Source organism: Larus michahellis, chromosome 1 (genome assembly GCF_964199755.1).
Source record: "Larus michahellis chromosome 1, bLarMic1.1, whole genome shotgun sequence".
NCBI lineage: Eukaryota > Metazoa > Chordata > Aves > Charadriiformes > Laridae > Larus > Larus michahellis.
In genome coordinates, this window is record NC_133896.1 from 153,997,001 (window position 1) to 154,011,360 (window position 14,360).

At 37.8% G+C, this 14,360-nt stretch overlaps 1 protein-coding gene across 2 annotated transcripts in view; it reads right to left on the minus strand.

Annotated features, from left to right (window-relative positions):
* Positions 1-622: 622 nt before the first annotated feature.
* TGFBRAP1 (transforming growth factor beta receptor associated protein 1) overlaps positions 623-14,360 on the minus strand; it is a 38,346-nt gene continuing 24,608 nt past the window's right edge. For both annotated transcript variants that reach the window (XM_074560274.1, XM_074560284.1), the window contains exons 6-12: positions 13,052-13,393; positions 12,028-12,085; positions 10,531-10,674; positions 9,379-9,525; positions 7,653-7,812; positions 6,142-6,575; positions 623-5,280 (exon numbers count right to left, since the gene is read on the minus strand). In XM_074560274.1, coding sequence (XP_074416375.1) covers positions 5,092-5,280; positions 6,142-6,575; positions 7,653-7,812; positions 9,379-9,525; positions 10,531-10,674; positions 12,028-12,085; positions 13,052-13,393 — 1,474 coding nt within the window. In that variant the 3' untranslated portion in view covers positions 623-5,091. The remainder of the gene's footprint in view (positions 5,281-6,141; positions 6,576-7,652; positions 7,813-9,378; positions 9,526-10,530; positions 10,675-12,027; positions 12,086-13,051; positions 13,394-14,360) is intronic.

Consider the following 14,360-nt stretch of genomic DNA (forward strand, 5'->3'; position numbering starts at 1 on the left):
AAAAAACCCCACATAAATCCAACCTTGGTAGCACTTACATCTTTGTTTTCTCTAAATTTGTGGTTTTACTAGAGTGCCCCAGTAGGGAAGCTGCAGGTAACAGTCACTTCCTACCTGGTCCCGGAGGTGCCTCTGCAAACAACATCCACTTCTACTGCTCTCAACCACCAGCTCCCAGATCAACACTGGCCCTGTTTCGAGGTCCTCCCCTCAGAACCTTTTAGTACTTCTGTTTGTATTGCTCCAGGATGTCCACGCACCCAGAACTGACCAGACCCCCCATGTAAACGCCAGCTTTAACCACGGAAGGGATTGCTTTGGCTACACAGAGGCAGAGCAAGATCTTTCAAATCTCTAATGGCAGTAGCTGCTTTTGTCTGAATCTGCAAAAACCCAGATTCAGTCAAGCAAGAGGTAAAAACAACGGCAAACTTCTTTCCAAAAGTAAAAGTCACCTGTTCATTAGCACCCTGCACTTGCTTAATTCAGCCTTTTCATCTGACCACCTCTGTCAGTCACCCAGATGAATCCTCTGTTTACCACTGAAGAATCTTTCTCCTTCACTTGGCCATTCACATCCCAGGGTTTATATATATATATCTAGGAACAAATGGCAGAAACATAATTAAAAGATTTTTTTTATTAAAAATCAACAGATTTATACATTTGTACATTCCACATACTGCTGTGTATGTTCACCAACATAACCATTAAGTCAGAAAGCATGAACAGTACAGATCTCCATCTGAACAAATTTACTGCAGGGGAACTTCAGTTTTGTAATCAACCAGATATTACCGAATGTCATTAACTTCTTTTCTTCTTTTCCCTTTAAAAGTAGCAGCGCATTTAATTATCAGTGTTTGCAAGGCATATGCCCCAAAGTGTTGTACAGCAAGAGAAAAATTAATTAGTAAATACAGGCAATAGGAGAGCTCACAATGAAAATGTATTAGTTGCTGCCTGTTACAAACAGCAGGATGTTAATAAAACACTTAGAGCTCTGCCAAACAGAGACTGCAGCAAAATGGGAAGAGCGATAAAATGTTACTTCTTGATACAACTGTATAAAATAAAATATTTTTTAATGTCATTCAGGATGGGAGTCCTGCAAAGAACAGACATTGTTATAAAGATTCAGCAAAGTCTGGATAATGCTTGTGTGTTCAAACATGTAATAAAGGTCTCGGAAAACATACACGTACTCCACCCCTACCACCGCCTTTCCGCGATTGACATTCTTTGGGTTTCACGTGGTTGATGTAAGAAAGTGACATTTTATTGAACAAAGACAGCTGTGCTCAGGAGTCCACCCAGAACTCAAGATTTACACCCCTGTCAACTGAGTGCTATAGGAGAGTGATATTAATCAGGTAACAAAGGCTGGAAAGTTTTTGGAGACTGGGAGTGGGGGGAGCAAGTTCTCATGGTAACCCGGCCTCCCGTGCACGCCTGAGCCACCGCGGAGTGGGCTGCCTGCAGACCACACTTCCCAGGTACCCGTGGTGCACTCTGTGCAACAAACCAATTGCTTATTTTCTCCAGGTTTTGAGATCAGCATTCTTGTAATATTATCAATGTAGTAAGTTATCCCTTTAAAGCACAGAAAGATCTAACCGCATTCTTTCTCATAAATGTACAACCATAAAACTTATTTCAAACAAAGTGCCAGATTCTGGGCAATTTTTTCTCATTAGTATTTTTCTTCTCTTTTTGACTTAGAGAGGGGAAAAACTGCACATGATGACATAGACACATCATAGGTAATTTTTGTGAGGAAGCATGGAGATACGAAAGAGTAGAAAAGCATTTAGGGAGTGCTTTTTGTATGAAGCAGTGACTGTTAACAGAGGATGGCTAAAAACGTGTCAGAGCTGCAATATTTCTGTAATTAGAAGCTACATGTTAGGCAAACGTGCCTCAATACCTGCAAAAGCATCTGTGAGAGGCTAGTCTCATTTATTAAGTCCTGAATCACAAACGCGCTGTCAGTTTAAAAAAAAAAAAAGAAGAGTGAGAGAGTGAGAGATGAGTTATAAACACAAATTTAGCAAGAGCCAAATTAAGAAGAACTATTCTGACAGAATCTCCTCTCTCCAAGGGCAGGTCTAAGACGCCACATTCCCTAACTGGAGAGAAAACAATTGCATCAAGCTTAAACTCCCAAAACCCGCTTAATTTCCAAACTAGAAGGATGGTCAAAGAAATATTCCACTTTCCTACCTTTCCTCCTTCACATATCTGTTAATAACCAGATCCCCATTCATTCCCTGCTTGCTGCTGCAGCCATACCAGAAGAACTTTGCACAGTAGCAATGCTGTCCCAGGACTTCAGGTACACAAGAGAGGAATGAGCAAACTGACAGTGCCAAAAGAAAAGGAGCGAACTCAGGTTCTCCAGTGTGAAGTTCTCTTACCCAAGGGGTGTTGCAGTTGTCCTACCTAAGGGAATATGAATGCAGACCTGGTGATAAGGTACAGAATTACCACGCACCACTGTGACATAGGCTGTCATCTCCTCTGGTCGAGTGTTATCCCGACTGCTCACGCGCTGTAGGCACACTGGAAGAGCATCCTCCACCTGCCACCTCCCTTATGAGCTCTTGTTCTACCTCAGCCCCACACTGGGGTTTTTTTTTGTTTGGCTTTTTTTTTTTTTTTTGCTTTTTCTGTTATCGTGAGACTTCCATATTAATTCATCCAAATGAGTTCTAGTATCAAATTTAACAAAGAAACAGGTAATAATGTATGAATCAAATGTCAGTATTTTTCCAGTCCACGTTTCAGGAGGTGAATCCCCCAACTTTAATATTAAATTACCATTTTGGTCATCTATGATTGCAAATATGCCACCTTGCGTTACTCCGATTCCTGTATTTGTCCTGTACGTACAATTACTGTTACTGCTGCATTTTAGCCAAAGTACAAATCTGAAACATATGAAGTATTAATAAAGAATTGTTTAATCTTTTATAGCCATACCTTTTCATGCAATAACGATTAAGAACTGTCTTGCGGTCTGGAATGAAATGATCCTCTATTCCATTGCAACACTAGTTGACAAGACTAAGTTCATCACTACCTAGTGGCTACTGATATTTGTTTTAGTACCTCCTTATTAGATAGGAACAAAAGTATACTGAGGATGCTTGCAGCAAAAGAAAGTATTTCTTATGAATCACATGCTACTGTGCACAAAAGGCTTATTAGATCCTGGTAAACTCACTTCCTCTCTATCAGCAAGTATTTTGAGAACAGGGAACTACAAAGTTGTCTGTTACCATTGCCAGTTGTATACATAATGTTTGAAAACCGTGAATGCAAGATACAGAAGAATCTGCTCATACCAGCGCCAACACAGGAGAATCCCTCATGCCAGAATTAAGGCGTAAACACTCACGTTTGTCTTTTTTGAAGGTGTCTTTCACAAGATGTGGCTTACATGTCTTAGTAGAAAGTGCTACAAAATTCCTTACTTGGATTTATTTTTCAAAACCCAACACAACAGCTGTACTTTTCTACTTTCGAACTCAGGAAACAGAAAAAGATCCAAAGGTCTTCTGCTTCAAAGACAAAGAAATGGCTATTTTTTTCACCCCCAGATGTAGTCTGGTTGCCCCTTCCTGGAGGCAGCACTACGCTTACAAGGCTGTTTCATAAGCCAGCCTTTCTGTAACAGAAGACCTCTTCTGAGACAGCACCTAGAAGATACCACGCAGGTATCCCACTTTTGCTGAAAGTCTCCAGTCTGATTTGGAATGCTAAAAGACTGAGCAGTCGTACTAACTCAATGGCATGCTGGTCAGTAAGCCTGTCATTTATTACAGCTTTACGGAATTAAAAGAAATGCTTTGACTTTGAAATACTTAACTTTTATTTAAAAAGTCATCATTTTTGAACATCTACTGTGGGAAGCTGCTGCTTTTAAACTAATTTGCTTGAAAATGGTTAAATAGCCATGTGAGTATTTATCAGGGCAGTTAAATAAAGGGGTTTTATTGTTATTTGAAAAACCTTAGTTTACAGAACGTTTTGCAGAATATAACAAAACCAGTAGCCCTGTAGTGCACCTTTGCAGATTTCTACCCAATTATACCTTCTTTCCATGATTTTGACTGCACAAAGTCATCCACAAGTACTAAAACCTGTTTTTGTGGAGTTCCAATCTGCCTAAGTTATGTTATAGCAAACATTTAGCACATAACCTGTACACTTATACATCAGCTACATCTTTATCCTCCCAAGAAACTCTAGAATGATATAAGATCAATTTATTCAATTGTATGTACAGTTATATTTGCATATTAATAAATAAATCAATATTAAAGTTAAGGTCTCTTCCTCCATATAAAAGTGACTACGGACTGACCAGACAATCAACTTTTTTTTCTTCCAAGCACAGCTGTGTGACTATCAGTTTCCACTCGGTTTATTACAGTAATTGTAGGAGTAGAAACCTAACGGACCAGTGCTTACATTTAAATTCTATATAGCGGGGGGGAGGAAATACTAAAAAGTGCATCAAAAGCCAACAATTTGTAGAGCAAAAACCAAGTTCATAATGTGATCCTGGGGAAGAGAATCCAGCTCAAAAGAGGACAATGCTGCAGCAAACATTATAACCAACACACATTTTTGTCTTGATAGTAAGCTGCATGATGCCAGTCTTGTCACGTAGTGTTCCAAGAATTCCAACTCCAATAGATGCCATGTCCAACCTCTACAAATTTATCAACACCACATTCAGTGCAAAGTGACATTTCTTAAAGTAATTGTTTGCCTTGTCTCCATAACATTCATTCTTACTGTGAAGAAAAGGCTCATTTTCTTTAACTGTTTATTATTACTATATACAGAAGAGCCTATATTCGCACCTCTCCATTTCTGGTAGTGATTTTTCTTCTCTATATACATTCATTAGAAATGAAAAAGATAAGTGGCGGTATTTCATATTTACTGGAAGTCTTCCCATTAACCCAAAGACTAGCTGTTCATCTTGATTTATACCTAGAGTAGCTGCACTTTGTTCTTTTTTCCAGCCCACTTTCCACGGGGTATAAGCCATGGGAACCTGTGGGACCGGAACATACTTCAAGTCTGATTGCTGGAGCTGGAGGAGTGATGAGTTGTGTTTGAATTCAGATGTCTGTTTGCAGCACAGTGTGTGTGGACCATACCCCCATTTGGGTATCTTACAAATACAGGCTCGCAGAAAGGATTCTGGCACACCTGACAGACCATTTTGTCCGAAAGAAGAATTGGGGTTCCTTTTTGCTTAACCTAAAGAGAAGGGAAAAAAAATCCAAATATGAATCTAGGAAGAAAGGAAGGGAAATTATGAGGCATACAATTTCAACCATATAAAATGGACAAACCTGGTCAATGACAGAGGCAGTAGGAATAGCCTGAACTATTTAACTTGAATTCAATTTCCACATTCATATTCATGCTGCTTCTTAAGTACTGCCTTTTTTTTTTTCCTCTCCTTTGTTTAATAAAGAAAAGCACTTACACATTTAATGCTAAAAATCCGATGCAACTTCCTAAACAAGGTCACAGGACAACTCCACAGCAAACTGAGCACTGATGCATTTTTATTTCAGATGGGTTCTGCTGGATATACTGTTGTTAGAACTAAACAGATTTAAGAATCTGCTGGGACCTTTAAGCAACACAGGTCTATCTAGGAATAGAAGAAAGCTTCACAAGTGAATTTACCACTGACAAAAGCTACTAACAAGCTTCAATTAATACTAAGTGCTGGGTAAACTTTTTTGCAAATTCTGACAGATCTCAATCATAGTGAAAAAATGCTAAGTCACATTTGTTAAAGTTTCTGCAAGAACTTCATTAATCTGTAAATCCCAGATTCACTTTCAGTCAGCCCAGACATTCACCAAAGTTGTTCCTGTTTCGAGGCCCCCACTTTCCCTTTTGTTTTACAGAAAAAGGGAAGTTTGAATCTAGCAACCATGGCAAAAACTTAATAAAAGCAGCAAGTAAAATTGCCAAGGACATAGAAGACAACTTTGTCCTAATTCTTCAAATTTCTTTTGATTATAATATATCAAAGGATGTAACTGTAAAGCTTCAAATTGCCTCTATTTAAAATAAAAAACAATCAACAACCAACCAACCTACCTTCTCGTATTTGTAGATTAAGTTTTCAGCTTGTGCTAACCCAAGTGCAACCTGCGTCATTCTTTTTGTATGAATGCTTTGCCTCACTGCTCCAGCCAGGAACGGGGAGAGGAGCTGCACTGACCAGCTGTCAGGCACTAGCTGCAAAACTACAGCCGCATCAAACTCAGCAGCATGGTTATTCAAGAGATCCACAGCAGCCATGACTAGTGCACAATCCGGAGCGCCTGGATTTAGATACACTGACAGCAGCATATGGAAAAGCCTCCGTCTGTACTGCATGTCTCTGTTCTCAGAGTTCCATATACAGTATTCTTCAGCAGCATGGAAGTCCTTTAATTCATGGACAAGGATATGCAAAGCCTTCTCATGTTCTTCTAGTTTTCCATATAAAATTGCACTTTCCATATGAAGGTCTGTGCCCTGGATTTTGTCTGTTAAATGAGAAATAATGCAATATTTGCTTAGTGGAGAAGACTACTACTTGCTCTCACAGCATCAGTGCAAACAAGCCCAAAGAATTCAACTCCTGCTACTTTTGCAGGGGTGCTGGCAGCTATAAAGAGGACAGATATTTTTAAGTACAAGAATGCCTAGATGTATGGAAACACATCTCCAACAAAAATGCACCACAAAAAAAAAAAGAAAAAAGAGATTACTGAATAACAGGTGATAAAACCAGCATCACTGACAATCTTAAATTCTAGCATGCCAGTCTTGCATGTTTCTGCGCACACTGCTACCATGTATGATAAACTGTAAGATGAAGCTGCAATATTTTTAACCTCTGCTTCTCCCAGTATTACAGAAAATTACAGAATAGTTTGAAGTCCGTGGAAGACACTAAAGATCAAACAGTATTTCCCTTTAAGAAAAGGGCACTACAAATCCTTAACCCAGTCTGTAAGTTTAAAGTGTCAGCAACAGGCAGAAGGAATGGCAAGTTCATTTGGTATTTCAAGATAAAGTAGAAAATCCTCTACTGATTATAAAGGTGATAAAGATCGGGCATAGGCCCAATGCTCATATTTTTGCTTAGCATGAACCCCAGCTTTCGGGGTGAGAGTGTGTTACGGTCAACAAACAAGTCCTTGGTACTCAGATTCCTCAAAGCTTCACTTCAGTTCACTGAGAAAACAGACTGCTTAACAAATAAACTTGTAACTCTTCCCTTTGCAAACGACTGTCACAAGTTAAATGCTCATCATTAAATTGAAACTGACTATAAATTAAGATGACAATTGTATGAAGATATTTTTTCTAGCTAATTACAGTATTCTGTCTTTGCTGCAGTGGCAAACATACCACAGTACCTCATGAGCGAAGACAACACTAACAAATACGCTTTTTAAATTGACTTGTGTGTGTTAGAAATACAGATGGTAAGCTTATCAACCAAATATACCTAGAAACCTCAGATCTTTTAATTTTCTATCCTTATGAAGCCTTTTTTCGGTTGTTTCCTGCTGGAACTGGCGTACAGCATTTGTAATAGACAACATGCATCTTACCCAAAATAAAGTGAATTCTGTAAAGATCAGATTTCTGAAGAAGACTGCGTAGTTTCAACAGCAGTTCAGTTGTTTCCGTACACTTATCCGTGGTCACAGATTTTAGCTGAAGTATTGCCTCCAAGTACAAGACAGCTAGATGAGTATGGTACTTTTCTTTCTACAGAGGAAAAGAACAACGTTAGATCAGTTTACAAAGATAACCCCTTCTCCCCAGCAAGAACAGTGATGAATATTTACATAATTACATAGAAATGTGTTTAAATTCATTTATCTAATTCAAATTAATTAGAAAGTCTTTTGTTCATGCAGATAGACAACTTATTCAGACCAACTTCACAAGATATACTATACCTATCATATGGTATTCTCTATTTCATTAATACAGCTATTTCCAAAATGTAAATATGAAACATCTTATTTCTGAACCCCTCTTTACCTTAAATAAGCAAGAACTAGAAATATTTTTTCTTGTGCAAAAATCATTTCCTTTTGAAAGTTCACCTAATGAAAGTCAATGCAGTAAAGCAGATCTCTCTCCTTTGAATACAAGTATGATCCCCACTGTGTCCTCTCCTTTCATTTCCCTTGTAAAATGAGTAATTTTTATCTAATTCATTCTACTTCATATTCAGGTATGTTCTTTGACCTTTCCTATTTCTGCAATAAAATTTGAGAAAGCCACCAAAGGCCGACAGGCACTCTGAAGGCAAGTGCTTTTTCTGTTATTCACTATCCAATATTCATCAAAACAAGTTGATGATTTGACTGTTTGAAACACTCTCACTAAAGCATTTACAATAATGTAGTAGTTTCTAAAGAGCAAATCAATTTATAATCCAGCTTTTACTAGCAGGTAGGGCAGATTTAATTATACATTATTTTTGTTACAAGTATTCTACAAGGCACTATGCTTAACTCAAAAAGTTGGTTTGAAAATGTTAATGAGATCAGAAACTAGAATAGTATTCTGTTATGGTGTCACACACCTTGATGTATTTGCGATAACAACAGAGAGAAACCATTGATCTAGCATGTGTATTCGAAGAATGTAAATTAGTGAACTGGTCAGCAGATCTACTGAGTTCTTTCAATATTCATTTATTTGCAGGTTAAAGTAACTTCTCCTGTGCTTAAAATAACTCATATCCAAGTATGATAATGTTTGGCTGCTTCTGTATTATGCTTGAAAACGCAAGGGTAGAATACACTGTCATTTATGACTTGTGAACATCTAGAGTGATTTGGAATTCTACAGCAAGAGGTATATAGTTTAATTCTATCATTAATTGCTCAAATCTCTCCAGAAGGACAGAATAAAACATACCTACTTGTAAAACACTGAATTAGCAATTTTAGTAGCTGCCACAGTGCAACAGGATTAGCACTTGCTTAACCAGTTTTCTATAATCTTACCAGACAGATTTGAGCCTCACCAGTGAAACAGAAAAGCGTGCAATAATCAGATGTAAAAGAAACCCCACAAAACTCTGAGGGGAGTAAGCAACTGTCTTGCTATCACAAGAGTTGAAAAGTTTAAAATAATGCAGATATCTGCTCCTCATCTTCTGCTTTAATCTTAAAACCACCCCTTCACTACTCTGAGTACATCTGAAAGCCTTTAAGTTATGTTCATTTCTTCTAGACTTTGGCTTTTTTCAGAGTTGTTCATCATAGTCCACATTCTGAACCCTTGGCCTATTTTTAGTATTCTTGTAGGACTCACCTCTATTTTTCTTTCCAACACTAGATGTTCTAGGTATTTAACACGTGCTTTAGGATATTTGTTAAGGCAACTGATGATATCATCTGGATTAATGTTATTTTTCTCCTGTTCTTCCAAAGGCCTTTTGGTGAATATCTGTACGCCAACCTAGAAAGAGTTAATTGCATTTAGGAACTCAATGGCAACCATTTTATTACATTTTTATTTTAAATACTTATTTAATAGCACTATCAGATTAGTTAGTACAGTATTCAGGAAGATAAACACCACAAAACACTGCTCAACACCACTAAGATTACACTACTCAGTGCTTACCGTGATCTCACTCATGCCTATCTCCATCACCCCAATTTGTAGTTTATACATTGTCCAGCCTACAAACCTTGTGTTCTTGTGGAGCCACAACCTCCACAAAAAGATCTGCATGACAGCAGAACAAGATACTTCAGCCCTTTGCAGCAAGAAAGTATAAGTTAGAGATCAGAATGTTTACAGCCTTATCGCTGTGTATATCATCTCATTTAAGAGACTTCTATAACGACCAAAACAAAAACTTAGAAATCTGTCATTGCATATAATAACCAAGCTTTAAATTAATACAAATTAGGCAGTGACAAGCTCCAACGGCACAGACCGTCTGATACAGTGTAAAGCATCCCATTTCACAGCACACCACATTAATGGTTGCTCCAAAATTATTTTTTTTTTTTTTTTAATTCTTGTGGATGAAGTTAATTCTAGCGATGAAGTTTTGTCTTGAACGAAGGCTATTTATTCCACATCCTAGCATACAGATATCACCCAACCCTGAAATCCTTTTAAAAAAGAAATAGTAGCAACAGTAAACTTCTTTTAAGATCTGAACACTATCTTGCTTAGTATGAAGAAAACCAAAACACATGTTGTATCTTTCATTGTACAGAATGACCTAAACTTTGTTTTCAGAAGCACTTTTTAACAGAGGGACTTTAAAGAACTGAAAAACCTGGAAGTTTTCTTCGGTTGATCACTAGTTAACTGGCATTAAAATATTCTGCAAAAACGGTCCACTTCGTTAATCAAAATGGAACAACATTAATGAACAACCAAACACCACTGCAGGGAAATACTTTATATTTATGATGTTCTTGGAAAAGTACACCGATCACAAACCTCTTCATTTTTCTGTAAAACCCATTCAGAGTATTTCCACACTAGATCTTGGTCTGAGCAGAATATAAGGAAGTCTACTATATATTCATAGAGATCTGAACGTGTAGAATCTTGAATGTCTCCATCAACTATTTTCACCCATAACTGCAACAAAACCACACAAAGATTAAAGTGCTTAAAACATGTATTAGCTCTTCCAACTCAAAATTTACATGAGCTACTACAACACTTAGTATTAGTCATTGATACTTGCAGAATTAGAAAGAGCTCTCAGGACCTGCAATTGCAAGGGGTCTCACTGGTCACTAAATTCATGCTTCCTCTCCATCATAGGCTTTTCTTGCACCTGCCATATTCAACTAATTCAGACTCTGTATCATGTGGGTTCTCGCACTCTGAGAGCGACTGGCCAAATACTTCAGGAGGAGGTACGCTAATCACAAAGAATGCTGTTGATAAAAGTCCTTTTTTTGCAGTGCATGGTATAATTTTCATGTGTTCTGTGCATGCAAGATTAAAAGCAAATGATATAAACAAGTTAGAAGAAAACCTGATTTTTTTGCAGCTCTTTCATTTTGCCTGAAGAACTTAAAAGTACCATGTGAGATTATTTTTATATAAATTGTAATTGGGATTAAAAGGTGCCATATCTGGCAGACCAGTTTAGCAATAAACCTTGTTCCTTGAAACAAAGAAAAATATCTTGCACATGACAAAGGTACATACTGCTTTTGTTGTCCTCACTGGTTTTCTGCTTGGGAAATTACTTTTTACGTAACTGACCTGAATGCATTCAACAGTGTTACTGTGATGAACGTACTCAAAAAGGCACACAGTACAGCAAACTACTTCAGGTATTGGATATGGTCTGAGACTTACATGCTATTTAGTGATTAAGAACATGCTAATTTTTCTACATGAAGCTTTGCGGACAGGAATAATATAATCATATAGTCTGCAGTCTACAGACCTCTGCTAGTCTTGGTGACATCAGAAGCGGGGGGTCCCCAAAGGGATTAACTAACCCAACTGAAACCCACAGATCTTGCAGAATGTGTTCACTGTCCACCATCAGATAAGGAAATAAACTCTCGGTTGCTGTCAGTGTCTGCCATGAGATTACAATACTGCTTTGCTGTGTGTATACAGACTAATTAGCACAAGATCTGTTCCTGAAGTCTCTCGAACTTCTAAAGTGATCTCTTGATCATTTTAGCACTCCTGTCCATCTTTTAAAAGTACAAACATACGTTCTGTTACGCACAGTTTTGATTAAAAAATAGCATACAAGCATCTAAATAGCTCATCTTCACTAAGCTCTTCAGGTTTTTCACATCCAGCATGTTAATTTATTCAAAGAAGTCTTAGCACAAGTTTTTCCTATATATACACATCACTACTTTTCAAACAGATAAATTTGCACCTCAGATATTTATCTCAGAGGTAAACTGGTATTTTGGAATCGTTTGCAGGTGATATTAAAAGCTTTATTCTAACCTGAAGTGCTGCAGCATCCTGACCATTGTAGTGATACAGGAGACCAAGAGCAAAATACCTGTATAGAAAGAGAAAATAATATTAAAATCGCTAGATCTTTCCTACCAATTTCATGATGGTTTGATTAGCACAGAATACAACAAATAATTGCTTACAGTGACATGTAGACAGCCATATCTACACTAGAACAAATGTCTGTAGGCTCTTTTTCAGAATCATAGGAGAGAAGTTCTGTCCTAGAAACATATCTGTGTCTTTCCTGTCTCTAAGGCAGTTTCTAGTTACTAGATCCAACTTAAACAAAGTATGTGTCACATTAGAGATGATTCCCATGCCACTCGTTGAATTTTATATACAGACTTAACACACAGCTTAAAATAAGAAATATTCCTCCAATAGTTAATCAGGTATCATTAAATCAAATTTTTATGATGATTTTACTTAAAACTCTGTTTTACTGTCAAAAACATTTCTTTCTTTACTGCAGCATGAAATCAAGTCAGGCAAGGAAGAGTTCTGTACAATGCCATTACAGAGGGGTTTTTGTGTACTGTAATAAAAATACAGCCTAAATAAGCAACTACAATTTTAAAGCCACTTAAGTGGCTCTGAAGTTAATAGCTTCTACCTAAGATAGTACATGCTTTAAGGCATCTTTTCATTCTGTCTGAATACCACTACGGTGTCCGTTCAACTCTCACATTGTCACAAGGGCAAATAAATCATGGTCTTTTTTCCCCCCCCAAAAATCTGTACCAATCCTTTATTTTTTGTGTTGGACACAGAAACTTTCAGGAAGAACTCTGTATTTACCAGCATAAGACAGAATGCATTTCCTTTACCTCAGACTGTCAATTAATACCTTTTCAACAACATTTTTAAGTTACAAGTCAGGCCAAGTTGTCTTTTGGACCTGAAAGCACAGAAACTACAAGGATTTGAACACACTGCTCTAGAAGCCAAGTGTATTTAAGACAATTTTCCCTCTGGTCTCAAAGGTGCAATACTCAAAAAATGCACTCACTTTTTGTGTTTTTCCAGCCAGGCGGCGCTATCTGTTAAAAGACAAAAGTTCTCTGAAACCAGCAGATCCAGCAGACTTTCATGATTTGCCTCGGCATAGAGCTTGAGTAAAGCCGTGTCAATATCTTCCTTGTAGCCATTCGCAACCTCAGTGCTGCGGACTTCATTCAAGTAACTCATGAGGAATCGTTTGCACTTTGTCATCTTCTCCTGGTCCCCTTGGGTCAGCTGGTTTAAGTCCGCGTACTCATGCAGAGGGGGATGAGACCGTATAAATGAAGAGGAAGTAGGCAACAGGAAGGGGTAGAGAGAGATCAGCTCCCGGACATCAAGCTGGCCGCTTCTGCAATTACAGTGTCAAACTAGATGAAGCAAAAAGAAAGAAAAAGTATACATAGGCACAAAAAAATAACATACTGGGAATGTGTGCTCACATATGCTTAGAGTCAGGAAACTAACGGGTTGTCAGTTTCTGGAAGTTATTGCCTAGTTCCATGCTGGAGAAAATATATTCAGAACAAGTCTGGATTATTTTTTTTTTTTTTGCTATTTCTATCCAAACTTGTTTATCATTCTTTTTCCTCCTATAGACATTGAAAGCTCTGAGAACTTGGAGACTGGCCAGCCTTTTCCTTTTGACATCCCACAGCTTGTTCTGTGGCTTATACAAAAATCAGCTGAATAGCCTCACTGCAGTTCCTAGGACTGTCCTAGACTTCATCCATGCATTATGGGAGCTACTCTTCTGATGGAGGTAAAAAAATGGAGCAAGTGAACCCTTTCAGGCAAGCCATTAAGACTGTGCCAGTCCAGTACTGTAGAAAACAGCAACTTCCTGTAGAACGCTAAAGCTTTCAGAACACTTATTTGGATGATGAAAACGTTTTTGCCCAACCCTGAAATGCACCAAATACCTCCTTTGGCTCACTTCTTAAGGAGGTTCTGAAAACAAACTGTGTAGACTGAATATGCATCCATCTAAACAATAAGTAGTAATCTATTGTACAGACATAGGTCTTGGGTGTACATCTATGTTGGATACTATGGACGGTTCTTCCACTTCATATGTGAAGAGCATCTATACTTTATCCAGGAGCAAGTTGTAAGACCAATACATTACACAAGACATTTTTTCTTTCAGCTTAGATTGAAGAAATTTTTCAAGCATTTGAAGAATGTGTATTGTGACAGAAGAATAAAATGAGAAGTTTTTTCACACACGGTGAACAACTCCCCAGTTTTCACAGCTAGAATCACTCCTCCTCCCAGGCCTTGCTTTGGAAGAACAGCAAGAAATCAGGATTTATATT